The 20,060-nt window shown below is 38.5% G+C and overlaps 1 protein-coding gene across 9 annotated transcripts; it reads right to left on the reverse strand.

The window, feature by feature from the left end:
- Positions 1-4,408: 4,408 nt before the first annotated feature.
- atp6v0a1a (ATPase H+ transporting V0 subunit a1a) lies at positions 4,409-18,276 on the reverse strand. Of its 9 annotated transcripts, none has more exons than XM_025906387.1 (22): positions 18,119-18,276; positions 16,917-17,061; positions 16,369-16,447; positions 16,089-16,186; positions 15,874-16,002; positions 14,963-15,045; positions 14,636-14,762; positions 14,469-14,551; positions 14,288-14,381; positions 11,458-11,670; positions 10,097-10,247; positions 9,692-9,831; positions 9,393-9,559; positions 9,198-9,288; positions 8,909-9,027; positions 8,595-8,811; positions 8,388-8,495; positions 8,189-8,296; positions 7,611-7,655; positions 7,011-7,128; positions 6,708-6,879; positions 4,409-5,410 (listed from the first exon to the last, which is right to left on the reverse strand). In XM_025906387.1, exons 2-22 carry the CDS (start codon positions 17,031-17,033, stop codon positions 5,317-5,319), a joined length of 2,553 nt encoding a protein of 850 aa, XP_025762172.1. In that variant the 5' UTR covers positions 17,034-17,061; positions 18,119-18,276; the 3' UTR covers positions 4,409-5,316. The 9 variants fall into 9 exon arrangements, with proteins under 9 accessions (XP_025762172.1, XP_005468900.1, XP_005468899.1 ...); XM_005468843.4 differs by having other exon boundaries at positions 7,611-7,628; positions 16,917-17,088; XM_005468842.4 differs by having other exon boundaries at positions 16,917-17,088.
- Between the last annotated feature and the right edge of the window lie 1,784 nt (positions 18,277-20,060).

A 20,060-nucleotide genomic window follows, 5' to 3' on the forward strand; every position in this document is an offset into this window, starting at 1 on the left:
TTCAAAATGGGGGCACTACTGGCACACAGCATACTCAAAAAGCCACACAATAGGCACGTTCACCTCAAAGAGAACTTTTCAACTGTAAAGCTGGAGAAGAAACACTGCTAAGTTGATCCTTCAGGCTCAGTTTCAGTGTGGGTAAGCGCTTGGAAAGAAACAAAAACATTGCCAATTCTGTTGTTTGGATTTACAGAGCCCGGTGCACATGAATGCCCACTCACATGTACTTAGACTGTAGTTATATACACACACACACACGCACTCACGAGAGTACCCACAATGAACTCTGTCCTCTGACTCACTACAAGTTGGGAGGAAGTCCAGATTTCAAACTGTCCGGGAACAGATTCTGGTGGTCTGGATTTTTTTGAGCTTTTGATTTTCAACCAACAGCACTCTCTGTATTTACTATGGTCCCTGATCAGCAAGCTACTGTACTTTCAGCACGCAAATACAATGCATACAAATGATTTGGTTATATTTCATGTCAAACATGGCTCTCTTTCAAGCAAGACTTTAGTGATACTTCCAGCCATCATGCATAAAGCTAAGACATTTCTCAAATATTATATATTTACATATTAAAAATATGTAAATATATCAGCTTTGACTTCTAGCTCCAGCGAAGTGCAGGTGGTGGGGTGACTCAGTTCACATGACTGATACTTCCATACCTCAACCACCACTGATAACATGGAAAAAGTAGTCTTTTCTTTCAGTACAAAAGAAATCCCCATAAACATACACTATCACAGAGACAACAGGTCAGAGATTCTGGCTATGATCAAGCTTTTCAAACTGGAGACATTTTTTCATTCATATTAAAGACTTTGGGAGCAGCCACTGGCATTTTAAGGCTAATTTTGTTTGTTTTGGTTTGGCTTTCTTTATGACTGGTAACTTTTATGAGTTCTGTGGGTGTTGCAAAAGATTTTGAGGGTAAAAGAAAAGAAAATGTGTCCTCTTCTGGAACTTGGTGACATTTTAGTTGAACTTACCGCCTCCAGGAATATTTTCAGGGTTTCCACAGCAATTAATTAGTCAAAAAGTCAGCTGTCATATCTTTTTATGCAATCGACACGTTCCATCCCCCTCTCGTTTTCCATCTCTTCTGGCTTTTTGTGTTACACAACTCTTTTGCACAAAGGTATGGAGCGTATTTGTAAGTTGCCCTTGTGCTCAACATTGTCATTTATGTGTTTGGTTTTTTTATTGTATAAAGCTTCCGGCCAAATAAGTGTATAAAAAAGTGCCTGGAAACAATAGGTGGAGGCCAGACAGGTCATGGAAAACTGCTTAAAGAACAATGTGATCTGGAGAGCTGGTAATAAAGTCCCAGTAGTGCACAAAAGCAAAAACAGGTTCCCAGACTCACCTAGGCCTCCTACTGGCCTCATGGACCTGTTTGTCGTGGTTTTGTAATCCTGTCAAGACAGAACAAAACCTACACTTACATGGTAGAACAGATTGTTTCAGCCCTTCCGAAGGATCAGGTGCAAAGAAACTCTAAGTTCGAAAGTCTTTACATTTACCATGTTATCTGCGCAGGAGTATCAGTCTTCTTAGTCCATCATTTATGACTGGTGGAGGACATTTAATGACTGAATGCTTAGAGCACAGAACTTATTCTTGGTTGGTATTCTTACCAACTAAGTCTCTGGTCTGACTCCTGGACTGGTGCCATGTGTCAGACTCAGTCTGTTCTGCTTTCTAATTTGCTGCCTCTGCTGCATCTAAATGCATATAGGAAAAAATGCATATAGATAAGTCATTAGAATGATTGTAATGACTGTCTGCATGACAATTAGGTCCCCAGGTGTTTTGACTATTGAGAACCTCTGACAGTAGTAATAGTATTGATAATTTTTCCATCCCTGTCCTATGGTTTATGAACAGTTCCAAAAGTGGAGAAGCTGCTGAGTGCTAATAGCAGGTTTTGTGCTGATATCCTAAAATAAAATACATAGCACTTTTTTATCACAGCCATCTAAGTCTTTATGGTGTTAAAGACAACATCTTCATGATAATGATATTTAGCTAAGTGCATAATTTTCTCAGTGTTTACTTCAGTTCCTTTAAATCATATTTTAGCACAAAAGCCATGACTAGGGATAGGATTTAGGAAACAGTATTAGGGTAGCAATAAATAACTCGTTAATGTAATCCTTGAAAGTGATGGAAATGTGTAACAGCAGCCTAAGAGTAATAAAATTATGTTCCTCTGTCTGAATGAACTTGGATCTTTGTGTTCTTAAGAATACAATAGTAAACTGTATGAGATGTTTGACTTTTATTAATTATCCGGAATTCTATCACCAGGCATGAACATGTGTGGTGGGAAAACAGAAAACCAAATGACAGTATCAATATTATTCCAGCTGCAGTGTACCAAAAAGGTACAGTGAGTCACCCCACAAAGACGCCGAAGGTGCTGAGAGCCATTCCTGCAAGAACAGTCATACAGCAAATCCACATTTGTGCAATATTATGTAGTTTGGACTTGTTCAGTCTGCAGAGAATCTGCTCAGTAATTAAAAAAAAAAAAAAATACTAAAGTGTAGCTAGGTCTTTGCAGTACAGAAAACTGATTTTGTGCTGTAAGATCTTTAGTTGCTGTTGTTGTAGCTGTCTTTTCCTGACTATATCATCAACCTGTTTTTCTCTGCCTGCATCAAGAGGACACCAAGTCCTAGAACAGCTGAAAAAGCACCTCCGGTATCCTCAAGAAAACTCTACTACAGCTCGAGAAGAAACACAAAATTCCTGGATACTTGTTTCCTGCCAAACTTAAGTACACTTATTTGTGCACATGTTTGCTTTAGATAAAGGAGCAAAGTCATAAGCTCAGTCTCACTGCGCTTCTAGCTTTGAAACAGCAGAGTTAAATTCACTGGATGTGTAAACAGCAAGATATCTGGGGCTCTTATGCAAGCTCACTTTCACCCCTGGTTATACATGACACACTGGGAAATATCAAATTAAATGAGTTTTTCTAAGAAGAAGAAAAAAAGAGACGAAGACAAATAAAGAGTTCTATTATTACCCTGGGCTGTTGTATACCAGAAGCCCCCCGCCCCCCCTTTATACAACGAAAGCATGTGAATAGAGAACATGATGTTCCTCAACCCAGAGTGGTGGACGATGTTTGTAGTCAGGCCGCTCACGTTGCCAAAAGGATGTTTTAGACTTTGTCTTGGCAAGTCAAACTAAACGGGTCAAAAGTAACTAAGTACATTTATCAACCACTAAAATAAAAAAGGGGGTCTACATAGAACTTTATACTTCCACCACACTGCAGCCAGTTGCCACGATTAACAGAAAACATAATCAAAAGTCATTATTATACATTAAGACTTGGATTTCCGAGATATTCTACCAAAGATGAACAAAATTATACCACCTTTACCTCGGAAAATTCACACGTGCACTCAGTAATTATATGATTAAAAGGCTATTTTACATAACGAGCACTCCTACTGTTTGAACTTTATTTTGATGTCAATACTTTTTTACTTTGAGTACGGTTTTAAAAAGGATGACTTCTACATGACACAGATATTTGCTTCAGATAAAGTTAAACAAAATCTTTCAAAATGGGTCAGGACACAAGTGGATACTTCTTTTTGGACTCATTATAGCATAACATCCCTTAAATAAGCACGGTTGTGTTTAAGAAGGGGCCAGTTAAAACATATCTGTTTTCAGTTCATCAGTGCATTAGCAGATACATTTTCTTTGACAGGTAGCATCATTGGTCACAAAGTACTATAATAAAACCAGTAATCCAAATAGTCAAAAACAACTTTAGGTGTATTTATTAGCTCTAGAGGGATCAAATCAATTCTCATTTTTCATGAACCACTGCAGCTGCATATACTGCCCAATAGTGCCACCTAGAGGAGGTTTAAAGTAAAATAAATCATTACACAAAGTTTGAGATTTTAAAGTTTCTAAAAACTTTAAAGTCCATACATCAAGTTTGTCATGATTGAAGAAAAAAGTCAAAATTTATTTCTAAATACACATTTAAAAAAGGAAACGTTTGTATGTAGCACTTTATAACAATTTCACTCTATTAGGGCGTTAGTACGGTATTAGCAAATGCTTAATTCATCATTTATATAGCATTATTCCTTCTTGTTATGCCATTTATAAAGATGCATTATGCCTGATATGATTATACTAGCAGTGATGTAGTAGCAGTGATAGCTATAGCTGTATATCGTGTAACAGTAACAGATGGATAAACATACATGGATTTATAAATAACATACTAAGGATGAGTAATGATATATAAATGATGACCTAAGCACTTACTAACACACTTAATAAAGTCTACCTTTTTGTTTTTGCTCTATTGCTGCAGCAGAAAGTAAGATATGTAAAAATCAAGCCAAACACCACATTTTAAAGCATTTTCCACTTTATTGTTCATGTGATGCTTAATCCTTCCTGACAAATCATGTCTGCTGTATGTGGTTCTTACTGCTTTCTGTGTCAAATCAAAAAACTGAGCATAAATGAAGACATAATACAGGACCCAAAATCAAAAGTGAGACTGATAATGTGCAATGATTTCAGTGCAACATTTCTACAGAAAATCCACCTACTAGGACACCTATAGATTCCCCTTTTGTCATGTAGATCGTCAGAGAGAACAGAGACAAAACATATCAATGGCTCAAATGGATGAAAGTCTTTTCATTTGCAAAGAACTGGTTAACATTCCCTTTAGAGCTATAGAGCTCTGTGTGAGGTTAGTATGCAGCATGGGTATGCATTTTCTTTCTTATTAAACCAAATAGATGAGCTGTGCAGTGCACAAGGTTTTGACTGAGAAACGATTCCGAAAAGCAATGAAAATTAGAATATAACAATACGAAGACATACAAGAATATCAGAAAACAATTCTGTCGTCCCCTAAATCCATCAGCAGCAGATATGAACTTTAAACATGGTGCATATGGTACATAAGTTGCAGTGCAATAAAGGGAGGGGGAAAAAAATGCATAAATAACATTTAACTAAATAAAACCGATAAAATAAAAAGACCTGACTAAAAGAAGACACAACAGATTAGAATCAAGGCTATTAAGGAATGAATAAATAATTATGTTTGAATACATATTCCAGATACCAATTCTAATGGGAAGTTTAAAACACAAGACACGATGACGAGTGACTAAGTAAATAGTATGTAGTAGTCATGTAGCTATGGTAACAAGTAGGTGGAAACTGCATCACACAAAAATCACTATTCACCACCACACAAATTCAACAGATTAGAGGCATGAACTGAGGAAGAGGATTTGTTCAGTCTTCAGCTCTCCCGTCCAGGATGCTTTCAAAGGTGAAAGGTAGGAACTTAAAGCCGTTGCCTGAGTAAAACTTGTTTTGGAACTCCACCCTACGATTAAAGAAATCAATATAAATTAGTCAGAAAAAAAGGACATGCATACTTTCACACAAGAACCTTGTCGTGCATACAGTGACGACCGCTGGCAGCTTGGGTAATGCTGAGCAGAGCAGTAGCGGCTGATGACCCTTGCTCTTCATTCCACAGTCTGCACACACCTGCATAAGCTCATGTCTACATCCTGGGACAGACACCTAAGCCTCTTCCCTTCAGGAAAATGATCAGGGTCTATTTTTAAAAAAGGCCAATGCTAAGTGATGGCTGGATGACCTTTTAACTGAGCAGCCATGGATAACATTCATTCCAAAGCCCGTCTGGTGTGGCAAGAAGAAATATGTAGTATTACATATTGCACATTGTGCATATCTTCCTTCAACACTTCTCACAAAAGTCCTTGGAAACACTCAGAGCTGCTCTTTTCTCAGGAAAAATAATTCAAAAGGATACCATTTTTTCCCCACAACTAAACAAAACTCAAAAATTGACAACATATTCCATTTAAAAAAATAAATAAGTAACCCTACTCTTGTGCTTAGTTCTGACATACATTGTATATGCAGTCAGAAAGAATTAGTGTTTCATGCACAAGGTCTCTAGGGGATTTTAGCAATTGCAGGTTTGCAGTGTGTTTTGTCTACTGAGAACTAAATCTTTGTCAACTTGATGTTCAGTAATTACATGGTTTCCAGATACAATCACTGGAAATAAAAATATTTTGATTGGGGGAGGGGTCGTTTAGTTTCCCTCGCTTAAAATGTAAACAGACTGTCCATGAAGACAATTTGTGAAAACACGCTCAGCCAGCATTCCTGTGTAAAGGACAATTATCGTGAAGGCCGGCTGCAACACAGACATGCTCTGTGAATGTGCCGGTGAACTATAAAACCAGCGTGACATTCAGCAAAGCCAGACAAAGACATTTATGAGGAGGCAACAAAGGCTCATCGGTGCCGAGCCACAGACTGTTCTGCATGCCACGCATAGAGCATAAATGAACAGCACCACATTGACAAGAGCAGACTTATTCCAGGACAGAGGCCAGGAGAGAGAGCAGATGATTGGAAAACCAGTTTGTTAACTTGAGCACCTGGGATGGTCACTGAGTTATTAATTGTAGCCTGCAGGTGGAGCTAGAGCTTTGCTTTTGTAGCAATGACAGTAATTTGCCTTAAGGAGTCCTATCCTTCAACACTAACAAGTTTTCACAAAGGTATTAGTGTATGTTTTATATCAAACCCAAGCAAATACATATACAAATCCTAAAAAACAACATTAAAACTAAACTCACCAATGCAGTCGCAATGCGTGCAGAAACGCTGACAGGCCTTCCATAATGAGAAGAATAACAACTGTGAGAACAGCGAAGAAGTAAAAGACTATGGCCAGAAGGATGAAGCCTCCAAGGCTGCGAGAATAAAGGCCTATGCGCATCACCATGGACCACAGCACCTCTGACAGCTCTGTGTATAAGAAAGTACATACACACCAACTTTACTACTCTGATTCCTTTGAGAGTCAAAGCATTTAGGTGTTAATACAGAGAGCCATTTTTCATACTAAATAACTGAATACTGCAGGTGAAGCAACTTACGTGCATGAGCCAGACTGAGGGCCCAAAGCCTCAGATAGGAAGCAGTGTTGGAGATACAACCCAGGCAATACTCTATGGTGTGAATGGCCTGATGCACTGCTACATCCGCAAAGTTAAACTGTGGGTAAAAGTTAGTGGTTTCGTTTACTCAGCATAAAAAAGTAGAAAACAACATATCTACAACAGGTCCTGAGGTCCACAAAGGAGAAGTCAGCTTTAATATGTGTCACCAATGATTAAGGGAATTGACAGAAAAGCAATTTTTTTATTGTAGATCATCAACCCCGAAAATAAGAAGAGGCATCATCATCATAAAAACCTGTGAACCCAAAGAGTCAGCTGCCCTCCTGATGCCTCATGCACATCACCAAGACCATAGGGAAGCACTGGCCTACTGGCACCCACCACATGACGAATCCCTGCCCATTTTCAATAAAATACATTTAGAAGTCACTGACCACACCATACAATGACAAACATTCAGACGCAACTAGTAGCAGCAGGCAACAGTTGACAACAAAGCAGGAGCAGTAAAGGAAATGTATATTAACATGAGGGGATAGGGTGCAGGTGGATGTGCAGCATGAGCTCCTGTCCTACCTCTTCCTCCTCACAGGCCTTGAAAGCAGGTGACAAAAGGCAACGCTTGGTTATTGACATCACACACACGGACAGGCAAACGTCAATAAACAGGAAAGTAACAAGAGAAACAGTTAATTATTTAAAAGGAGAATCGAGTGAAACCAACATTAGCGAATGAGCACATTGTGCTTTCAGATCATCTTAAAATAAAACCAGTAATCAGATTACATCAGTAAAATTATGAAGTCCAGGTAAAATAACTCACTACTCGCCATCTGTTCATGGTTGTGTTAAATCTGTGCAGGAATTACAAAAAAATGTATCCATAATGTCTGTATTCATAATTGATGTTGACAGTAAGGGTGGAAATGGAAAAACAAGGCATCAAGTTTCTGTCTCCAACTAAGGTTGAAAGACTAAATTATTCAAAGATGTGAAAAGATCCTTTAACTTGTGCTTCTCCCGAGTTACTCCAGCAAGCTGCTGTCCTGTTGTTATATGCTCTGTATGCAATTATTGTAATACAAAAAAAAAAAAAAAAAGGCGTTAACTTTTGATGTTAGACTTCAGTGTTATTGTGGGAACACATCTTTTACCTCAGGTTCATCCTCAGATTGCTGTGCGAGCTGGTCATGCTGGATGATTTCAGCTTCATCCTCAGTGGGCCCATTGCCCACCCTGATTCCTCCAAAGTTCTGTGTACCCTGTAACACCGTGAAACTTAATGAAGTAATCTATTTAAATCTATTAGAAAAGTATATTGAGTGACTGTGAGTGCAGACTGTTTTATCTTACCAGATGCTTCCGCCACAAATACTGTCTTCGCATAACCAGAGTTTTTACTATTAACATACAGGGGACACATGCCAAGGCGATTACCACCAAAAGGGATTGTATGGCCATCTACAAAAAAAGGTGGAAAGTAAGTACAAGAGAAAAAATAAGGACAGATTGATCTCTTCATTCATGACAAAAAGAAAGTTGCAAGTATGCTGATCTCACCTGTCCTCTGTAGAATGGTTTATTGTTGGGGTCATTGTAATTGAACAGGAACATGTTAATAAAGGCAATAAGGAGACTGGGAGCATCCCTGGAAGTGCGTGCACTATAGGAGACCCACTTATAAAAGATCAAAATGACTAGGTAGCCAAACAGGCTGGCCATGAAGATAATCTCTGGAATGAAACCCAAGTAAATATTCAGGGGCTTGTTGAAATACCTGAAGAAAACCACAAAAAGCATATTAGAAGTGCACAAATTCAAAAAGAAAAACATAAGAATCAATGCTTAATTATACATAGGTATGGAAATCTCACAGGTGGTTGAAGAGACTTAGTGTGACTCCAAACAGCATGTGAATTACCCCCAGGATAACAGACATCTTCATCTTGAAGGAGTTCAGGAATGACAGCTTGTTGACAGAAATGCTCCATATCTGAGGCACAATGCAATTACGAATTATAAACTATGTGAGTATTCGGGTTAGTTTATGTCTGCCAATGACTGTTGACTTTTGTAGATTCTTTTTTGTAACTGTATAGACAAAATAGCTGGCATAGATGTATAACTATGGAGCTCTAAAAGATTAAAAACTAAATGATTTACTGGATCAATGCCAATGGGGTACGGCCCACTGAAGACTCCATCAACTGCTGGGTCCAACTGCAAAACTGTACTGCCATTAAGTATACCGTCCCTGAACAGAATGAGGACAGAGATCAGACTTCTGAGCTTACATACTGAACAAAAAAAGAAGTCCTTGTGTTAAAGCTCTTATCAATTATTACCAGTGACACTTACGTCCAGTTGCCTCCAACTTTGGAATTGAACATTGGTCTGACACTCCATCCAGACCCAAACACATTTAGGGACTTTGAGAAGCAGTCATTGTAAATAATGCCGGTGTACATTGAGAAGACTCCCATCAGCAGAATTATGTAGCGCCCCCCAAACATCATGTTGAATATCTGTCACAAAAAGATATTGAACTTTCATGAGGAAACTGTGAAAACAAAAATGCACGATGTCCTGTGGAATCAGAGCTTGTGTGTCATCAACAAGGGATGGTTTAGGACTAATGAGATGGTAATGATCCATACCTCATTATCATTCTTCTGCGCCATCAGTCTGCTTTCTCTTAACACAAGGTATAGAGCAGCACAGGTCATGAGTGTCCCATGGCCCAGATCACCAAACATAACCGCAAATAGGAAGGGGAACGTAATGATGGTGTATGGTGCTGGAGACAAGGAGGCAGGCATCATACAAGGGGGAGGGTGGTGTAGTATGTCAATAAAGAAATAAATAAATGAGTGAAACATGCACAATTTTCCAACATGGTGATAATGGTTGATGAGGCAGCTGAAGTAAAAGCCTTTCATTGTCTGTAACTCAATACTTCAGCCAGCTGAGTAAACAGATTATAGAAACCCACTGCCACATAATACAAAAAGGTCCACACAAACCAGCTAGGCATTAACACACAGAATTCATAGTTTGCTTACCAGGGTTAATCTCACGGTAGCTGCCAATTCCATAAGCATCCACAATGTTTTGGAAGCCGGAGGTGAACTTGTTTGTCTTGTTGTAGGTTGGAGGGGTCTGTTTGGTCTGCATTCTATTGAGGATGGAAGGCACAGTAGAGCCGCTCTTCTCCTAAAACCAGAAAAAAATATTAATGTCATGAAACAAAAGTCCTAACTTTAGATCATCAAGTCTGGAACAATGCAAAACTAGCTGTTCCAAGGATCAGATCATGTGCTGAGCCATAACGAGTTCTTGTTATTGTTACTATTGTTCACTATTATCAGGATGTCCTAAAAACTCTCTGAAAAGTCTTCAGCTAATCCAAAATGCTGCAGCAAGAGTCCTGACAGGGACTAGAAAGAGAGAGCATATTTCTCCTGTTTTGGCTTCCCTTCATTGGCTTCCTGTTAAATCCAGAATTGAATTCAAAATCCTGCTCCTCACATACAAGGTCTTAAATAATCAGGCCCCATCTTATCTTAATGACCTTGTAGTACCATATCACCCTATTAGTGCACTTCGCTCTCGCTCTGCAGGCCTACTTGCTGTCCCTAGAGTATTTAAAAGTAGAATGGGAGGGAGAGCCTTCAGTTTTCAGGCCCCTCTTCTGTGGAACCAGCTTCCAGTTTGGATTCGGGAGACAGACACTATCTCTACTTTCAAGATTAGGCTTCAAACTTTCCTTTTTGCTAAAGCATATAGTTAGGGCTGGACCAGGTGACCCTGAAACCGCCCTTAGTTATGCTGCAATAGACGTAGGCTGCCGGGGATTCCCATAATGCATTGAGTTTTTCCTTTCCAGTCACCTTTCTCACTCACTATGTGTTAATAGACCTCTCTGCATCGAATCATATCTGTTATTAATCTCCGTCTCTCTTCCACAGCATGTCTTTATCCCGTTATCCTTCTCTCACCCCAACCGGTCGCAGCAGATGGCCCCGCCCCTTCCTGAGCCTGGTTCTGCTGGAGGTTTCTTCCTGTTAAAAGGGAGTTTTTCCTTCCCACTGTCGCCAAAGTGCTTGCTCATAGGGGGTCATATGATTGTTGGGTTTTTCTCTGCATTTATTATTGTGCGATCTATTGTACAATATAAAGCGCCTTGAGGCGACTTTTGTTGTGATTTGGCGCTATATAAATAAAATTGAATTGAATTGAATTGAATATACCACATGTAGAACTAGACAATTTAGCAAAAAGGACTCGACAGTAAAATGAAAAAAAAAACAAAAAACAAAAACATTTAGTAGAAACTGATTTTTTTCAAACATGAAATCATCTTCCTTGTAAAAACCTGACTGGCTAGTTTACACCAAATATAAACTGCTCCTCTGTTACTCACCGTCCCCCTACGCAAGGCAAACTGAATGGAGTCCAGGTCTGAGATGGGACACCACACCTCAGCAATCAGACACTTCTGAGTGACATCGATGTTGCACAGGTTGAGGGTGTGGTAGATGGCCTTCATCTTCCTCACCTTGATAAACCAAACTCTTATTGTCTTGGCTGCAGCCTGTAGGACCCTCTGCCTGTGGTCCTCAGTCTGGTTAAGCACCTTTAATGACAAACAAGAGCAGTGATGGCCACAGTAAAAATGAATTTTTTACATGATTTGTGCATGATCAGTGAGATCATGAAGAATTCTTTTGGCCAAATAAATAAATAAATCTATGAATGTCAATGAGACTCCCTGAAAACAGGTCACACAGAAAGCCAACAGCCATTCCTGCCATCATGTTTCAGCAAAAACTGCATCAGTGTAATGGTGGTGCCTTTTTCTCTGAATCAGAAACCCATTATTAAAACTTCTGAGTATAATTTTTAGAAACTATCATGTTCTTCACTGACATTAACCATTCATAAAAATACAATAACAGGTGTGTGAAATATAATACCTTGTAGTGTCACGATGATGGTGTATTAACAATAACCATTGTATTTTAAAAACGAACTAGACATTGTGTAAATGTCCGTATGGTTTTGTACAGTAAAGGTTACGCACATCTCTACACCTCAATACACATTTTCATTTAGTTTCAAGTTCAATCGTTTTACTAAAACCAAGGACACGGTTAATGAAACTACTGATTCATTTTAATAATATTATTTATTTATTGTTTTCAAGCTTTCTATATCTATCACAATATTACTATACATTTTTTGATGACCTTGAAGGTAAAAATCTAATATTACACAGCCCTAATGTTAAACTGAATCCAAAGAAAACAAAAATAGTAGAAATGAATCAGACATTCCTTTTACTGGCATAAATGGTGAGCAAAAGGTCACGCTAAAGAGCAACAGGGTTTCTAATCCATTAAGGGATTCCCATAAGGGAGTCAGAATATTAACAGGTATGTTGCTCTATGACTAAGATTAAAAGCCCAGCCCATGACTAGCAAAGAGAAGGCTCATATCTGTCTCTGTTGTCTCCCACACCCAAATTCTTGCCTGCTATTGAGACAACACTGACATGCCATTCTGTTACATAGATCTCATGCCCAAGTAGCAACAAGCATAATCCACAAACAGAGATTCACATTCCCCCAGCATGCAGGGGAGCAAAGAAGTATCCATTGATTTGTCATGCACAGGGCATGCTGAGTATCAAGCAACTGTCTTGTGCAAGTTTTTTTTTAAACTTCCTGTGGTTTAAACTGTCATTGTTTCATCAATATCCGAGAACATGACACTTAAACAGTGCTGACACATCAGGTTGACAGAGTGAAGTAGCATGTGGGACCTCAGTTATATCTCAGTCTGTGTAACATGACGTATAACCCCCATAGCACTGCATGTACAGTGGGTAAAATAAGTATTAAAAATAAACATAAAATAGTGTAATAATTAAAAATAACACAGGGGAAAAAAAGTATTGAACATGCTTGAACTGAGATTTGTTGAATATTTCATATCGAGAAACTAGTCACATGAATTGCTCAGGTAGGATTTTATCAAAAAGGTCTCTGTACATTTTCCCATTAATCCTTCCTTTAATAATACAAACTTCGCTGTTAGTATGGTGTTTTTGGGATGGTATGCGGTGCCTTTTGACCTCCAAACATGGTGTGTATTATGGCATCCAAAGAGTTCAGCTTTGGTCTCATCTGGCCAGACTGTATTCTGCCAGTATTTCACAGGCTTGTCTAAATGTTTATCAGCAGACTTTAAATGTGCTTCAACATGCTTTTTCTTTAGCAATGTAGTCTTCCGTGGTGAGCATGCATACAGGCCATGATAGTCGAGTGCATTGCTTATTGTTTTCTTTGAAACAATTGTACCTGCCAATACCAGGTCTTTGTATAGCTCTCCACAAGTAGTCCTTGGCTCTTGGACAACTCTTCTAACTATGCTTTTTACTTTATGGCCCCAACAGTGCTCATTGCAACCTTCAGTAGTTTAGAAATTCTTCTGTAATCAATGGCATCAGTATGTTTTGCAACAATAAGGCTGCAGAGGTTTAGAGAGAGCTCACTGGATCTACCCATCATGATATGTTGGCATCTTGGTAATGAGACAACTTCTTTTAGGTCATCAGTTGGGATTGAACTAGCTAATATTAATTTGAACTAAGTGGCAGGATTGTTTTCTAACTCTAAGATAAGTTTCCACACCTTTTTTTTTTTTTTTTTTTTAATACCTTTCTTTCTTCATGTACTTAATACTTTTTCTACTATGTCATTTCTCATTATTACACTTTATGGACATCTATGGTTTCATTTCTTTTTATGTTGAAATTTTATGTCAACAGCCCCTTTAGATATATATTTACTTAGAAAATGAAAACTGATTTGTGTTCAATACTTATTTTACCTGCTGTATCATTACATGGCCAAGAAGCAAGAGGAGTGTCATTTGCAAAGCAAACGGAAGGAGGGACTCCCTTGAGCCACTTTGTTTGGGAGTAGACAACTGCTATGAGGAGTTAGGAAACACACTGCACTCCACAGCACAAGAAAAACAACAACATGGTTTCCTGTTAAAGGACATGTCTCTGCACAGAAAATAACTCACATCCTCATGAGCAAGAGGAGGAAATGTGGTAACGTCTTCAAAACAAATTAGAAAGAAAAATATCTTGCTGACAGAGCAAAAATGAGAAAAAGAAAGAACCAACCAAATGAACCTTGCTTTTCAGTGTTAGTGAGACAATTCTGAGTATGTGTATTTACCATTTGCAGGTCATCAATGCGAGCATTCACCCCAGCAAGCATCTCTTTCCTCTCCTGTGGGGTTTCTGGACATGGGTACAGTGTCGCTCTGAATCTAGAAACAGATTAATAAGTAAGCAAAAAAAAAAAAATCTATTGGTCATGGACACTTCATTAATAGTAGAAATGCAAATTCACGTACCCCTCACAGATTTTCTTCACTCGATTCTTCAGCTGGTCTCCTTGGAAAAATATGATGAAGACAGATTTGTGGACTTGATCACCCTGTGGAAACATCACCAAGCTAAGTTAGAAAACAGAAACATCTCACCTACTTTCACAAATGTTTCATTTGTGAGCAGCACTTACCGTAGTTGGGTCTTCCAAAGGATCTTCAATATCTGCCTGTCTCAGGAACACATTACCTCTGCAAACTCTCCATAGCATCCTCTCAAAGTTGGGAATCCGCTCCCTGCCAATGACTCCAGCAACAAATCTACAGAATATGTTAGAAAGATAAATAAAGTACCCTCTGATTAACTTTAAAGACAAGAAAAACAATCAGGAATTCCAAACTGAAGATAGATTTTGCATGGATTTCTGCTTAAGGTGACCTTGGATGCCTGACTAAGATGGGCAACCAGAGCTCATCTGTGGGAGGTATTTAAATTGTGCAGTACTACAAAACAGACTCACCCTAGCCTGAGTGGAGCCACTCTAACGGGCTCATTTGGGTCCAGGAGAATGGATGACTCCTCAAGTAAACTGGGATCCTCCATCTACAGGACAGACAACAAATCATTAGTAACAATGGCAACATAATCATTTCTCTATAGTCTATACACACTCATATGAAAATTGCCATGAAATGTCTCAAACTGTTTTTATTTACAGCAATGTTGACATTAAGATGGGAGCTTAATAAAAAAAGCTTGTCACTCCAGTTAATGGCTGAACATCTTTTTATCTGGCTTAATGATTCACCTTCATCAAAGCTCATAATAACCTGTAAAAGATGACCTAACGTTGTAAGTCAACAGCCAGTTTTGCTTTCAAAGGCAGTGAAGTGGAATAGGTGCTGGCCAAAGGTGAAAAAGCAAGGATTAAGTCTGACAAATGAACAAAGTGCCTGGAATAAAATCAGTGTCAAGTACTAAACAGCAAGGCATTTAAAGTACAGGAACTACTGTGAATAACCAGTGTAAATGGGTCAGCATGTGAACAGCCGTAAAAAAAACATGAGTGCAAACACTGCTTTACCAAAGCAGCAATAACAGCAATAAGTGCTTCCGTCTGTATGAAACAGAGACCACACCAGGCAGCCTATCAGCAGACTGTAAGCCATCAATGACTTCTCAATTGCCACAATAAATAAATTTCTAAAAGTTAAGTATTGTTTTCACTATAGCCTGTTCTTGGATACAAAACAATAAAAGCCATTTAACAATTTGCTTCTTCCGATGTTACTAGTCAATTATTTGCTTCCTTTTGATTTACAGTTAGCGATTGTAAATCTAAAAGTCACAATTCCCTTTCTGGCTATGGCAGTGTTATACTGACAGGCTGGAGCGCTCCTGTTTTATAGGCCTGTGTGCAGTTAAGCTGACCTCATCAAAAAATTGTTGTGTGCGACGCAGAATGTGCTTGAGCTCGGTCAGTTCCAGGAAGTTCTTCTTTAGCGCTTCTTGGTTGGTGTTTATTTCCTTCAGTTCATTCTCCAGCTTCTCAAATGTGGCCTATGGGGAAACAATGAGAGGGATGATGAGCTGACTGAAGTAGCAGATGACAGCACTTATGGTTATCTTTGAGAAGCAAAAATCACCTCCAGGTCAATCATGTCTCTTGGAAAAGGAACTTCTGGGTTCTCTCCTGTATCGAGTATTGGGATGTTAGCCTTCTTAATTTCTTTTTCCACAAACCCTATGAGAGAGATGTAAAAAAGGTTTTCAGAAGGTATTTAAAACAGGGATACAAGTGGATGGTAAAGCTTGGATAATGAACTACCATCCTCATATAACTGTATTTTAATATGTTAAGGGGTGGAAACTTAACTAATGCAGTATTCTTTTGGTATAGAAAAATGAACATTTAAGAGCACTCACTGAGTTTACGATCCATCTCCTCACATCGTCGTACTTCATTGACAAACTTTCGCTGGAACACATTCACATCAGGATTCAGCTGCAAAGGAAAAAACACACAAGGTTCAACGAATATAAACAATTCAATTCAAAGAATAAAAAACAATCATGTTAATTCACTGCAAGCTATAATGCAGGTTTTTGTAAACACTACTTAGACTTAATATATTCTGTTAAGTCTAAACTCTGTAATGGGTATAGTTTCTTAAACTGATGGAGACAATTTGATGAAATAAGACATGCTGATGCACAGAGCTTCTGTGTTACTGTCCATCTTACGCTCAAACACAAAGCTTCCCTCAGGACTTGTCAGGAATGACTTTTCTCATGCACGTATGAGGGTCAGCTGTGAGCACATGATTCAGAAGGCATCCACTCTCTCAATAGTGCCACTAGTGATGTTGTTTACGTCACCACATGCATGACCGTGATAATTAATTAATGCAACTTTCAGATAGTAGAAGATAATAAAAATAATGCTTTAGAAGTTTGATAAAAAACAGACTTACGTCACGAAACTGGACCATCCCAATCTCTCCCAGTTCACTGACACAACAGTAGGCAGCTTCCGACTGGAGGAAGAGCTGAGCCAGCGTCATCTCTTCACTTCTGAAGAGCTCTCCCATGTTGCTACAAGATGTGAGCACTCAGCACCCGTAAATCCACAAATCACCTCAACAACTATAAAAGATTAGAGAACACTAAAGCAAAAAATGTAGTGGACCTGAACAGTTCTACATTCTGCACTTTTCTCTGTCACTAATGAGGAAGGCCTTTAACAGCGAGGTGTTAGTTTAACACCAATGTGTCAAGTTTTTTTTTTTAAGAAAGAAGAAAAAAAAAAAGCCAGGCCTCATGCTGATCTCATGATCAGTGCAGGAATGCACTTATGGTCAAAGAGTTTGATCTGCACGACTGCAACACAATAGGACTTCATTTCTGCTGTAAATATAAAACACAGGTTAAGAGCCAAGGCCATGTGAAAGCACCTCTTAAAGAACGTTTGCCTAAAACTAAAAGGTGAAGATTTTATGCTTTGCAGCTAAGCAGTATAATAACCCCCTGCTGTAAAAACTACCACATAAGGCTTATGTTTGGATTAAAGGGGAGCATGTGACCTGTAGCTGTAGTAAGCTTCACCGACTACAAGACCTCCATCACCGCTGATTGTACATGTAACTAAAGCAGGTTTGGAAGCATAAGCAACTACACCTTTTAAACGCCTTGCATTTAGCTCAATAATTAACAGCAGAGGCGCTCAAACACGTCAGACAGGTGGTACAACCACCTGACTACAGAGGCTTCACCCATTACTGCCAAACAAGTCAGAAAGCCTACAAGTAGCTGCTTAGAATAAACAAAACCTTTGTCATTTTTACAAGGTATTGATCCAGCAACACTACCATGACAGAAGAGCCAATTAGCGATGGTGGAGCAATGCAAACACGAGCTGACAGCAGTGCTCAGAGTAGCCAGCGTTACTGGTTAGAGGCTAACTTTAACATTAGGGAAACGACATGCTATTTACTATTATCTACTGACATCGGGCTGTGTTAACTTGGATAACAATTAATGAGCAGCCTAGCTAACGCTAATTTGGCACACCTGTTGTTCAGCAATTAGCTTCACTTACTTAGCCCACAAATCAATACATTAGCGTTAGCGTAATATTAATAAAATCGCTTATAACCTTACAAATAATTGTCCTTACTGTTTACGTGGAGACTGTCTCTTCCTCTTTATCTTACAGTTCCCTCTTTGCTGTTTGTTGTGGACTGCTCGGCCGTTTGACGGGGTTACTCATCGACTTTCGAAGCGGAAGTGTCCCGGCAACCTATGACGATCGACGACACCGACGAACCATAACCACGTGATCACTATACAACCACCAGGACTTCGTTCTTAAATCTATTTGAAACTTTTATTTTGAATGCCCTCGCCGGAAGTATTGACCTTCTGTTTTTTTTGACAAATTCCAAAATATATGAATTGAGAGTACACAATTCTAATACAAAAATGACAGCCTGCACATTAAGAAAACCAAAAGACAGATAAATACTTTAAAAACGTGTAACAGAGACATCAAATGACATAAAAATTATGACATAATCCTTAACACCACTTATTCATCACACTATGGCGGATTTCTCCATAATATGTCCACAAAATTTTGAACTGTAGACCTATTTAGAATATGTATATGTACATATAACCACGAATAACCATTACAACTGTTAAACACTGTCCCCACTTTTGTATAATTATCTATTTCAGGATCAATTAACACTTAATCCAAACTAGTATATACATTCAAAGCAATGGCAAGAATTCTTGCATGTGTGAGCTCTGTTTTCCACACTCTGAAAAGCCAGATCATGTGACTATATAATCTTGTGGCCCCCGCCCCCACCCCTGTCCCAACCCTTCTTTTGAGCTCTCTTTTAATCTAATTTCTAAATGAATTAAATGGATAAATGGATTCTGTTTTATTGTTGCATTATTTCTTTATATTCCGGGCATTTGTGCTTGTAGATAGCCACATAATGTACTCACATTTATACACATTATGTACACATCATTTTTCTCTTCTTACTGACTGCTCACAGTGTTTTTAAGTCACACTGTAACTATCCATTCTTGCAGCACTGCAATTTGGAATCACCTTTATCATAACATGCATGTTTTTGTACTGCGTGAAGAAGCTGAAAACCTATACTAGGTACTCACAGAATGAATAAAATGTATAATATCTATAAGTTATAATATAAAATCTATAAGTTCTTCAAATAAACCTCATTGATTTTGTTTGGAAGGGTTTTGTTTGTTTGTTTGTTTTTGTTTTGTTTTTTTCTTGTGGCAAAGGCCTAATTGTTTTTCAGTCAATGGCCTTAACAAAGTTACTCGAGTAAGAGCTGGATGGATGAACAGACATCAGAACCCCTGTAAAGAAGTAATTTTGGCATTCATGCCTTGCAGAAGTATTAATCTGCTGTTGTCTGTTTTAATGCATTGTCGTTTAGTAAGCCCTCCATCACAACTACGTCTGTTCTAAAAGAGCTCCTTAGGAGAGATAGTAATTTTTTATCAGTACATATTATTGTTTTTTAAAGATATATTTTCCATTTATCATAAAAAAGTTACAGTAAATGAAGTTCTAAGAATGTAATTGTTTTAAAAATAGAAATCAATGGCTTCAATTTCGCTGCCTAAACAAGACCAAAATTGTTGTTGTTGATCATTTTAAAGAGGTTCAGAAGGAGTGGCACTGTGCCTTTGTGAACAGAGAGAAAGCATCTGATGGAGTACCAAGAGAGGAACTGCGGTATTGCATGAGGAAGTCAGGACTGATGTGGTGAGCTGTGTGGTAGGAGTGGCAGGTGGATTCAAAGTGATGATAAATTTAAAATGTGTGTGAATGAGAGGAAAGCAGGTCTAATGACGAACTTACAATGGGTAAAGGTAGTGAAGCTGGAAGAGTTTAAATACCTTTTGCAGTATATATATTTATATGTGTACAAAATATATTCAGCAATATATAAGACAAGCAGAAAATGAAAGGAGAAAGGCTCATTTGTATTAACTTTATCCTGACCTCTAGTGGTCACAGAGACTCTAAATCTCAGCTCTTACTTTGAACAAACCAAACGGAAGTA

The sequence above is a fragment of the Oreochromis niloticus genome, linkage group LG4, assembly GCF_001858045.2.
Source record: "Oreochromis niloticus isolate F11D_XX linkage group LG4, O_niloticus_UMD_NMBU, whole genome shotgun sequence".
Taxonomy (NCBI): domain Eukaryota; kingdom Metazoa; phylum Chordata; class Actinopteri; order Cichliformes; family Cichlidae; genus Oreochromis; species Oreochromis niloticus.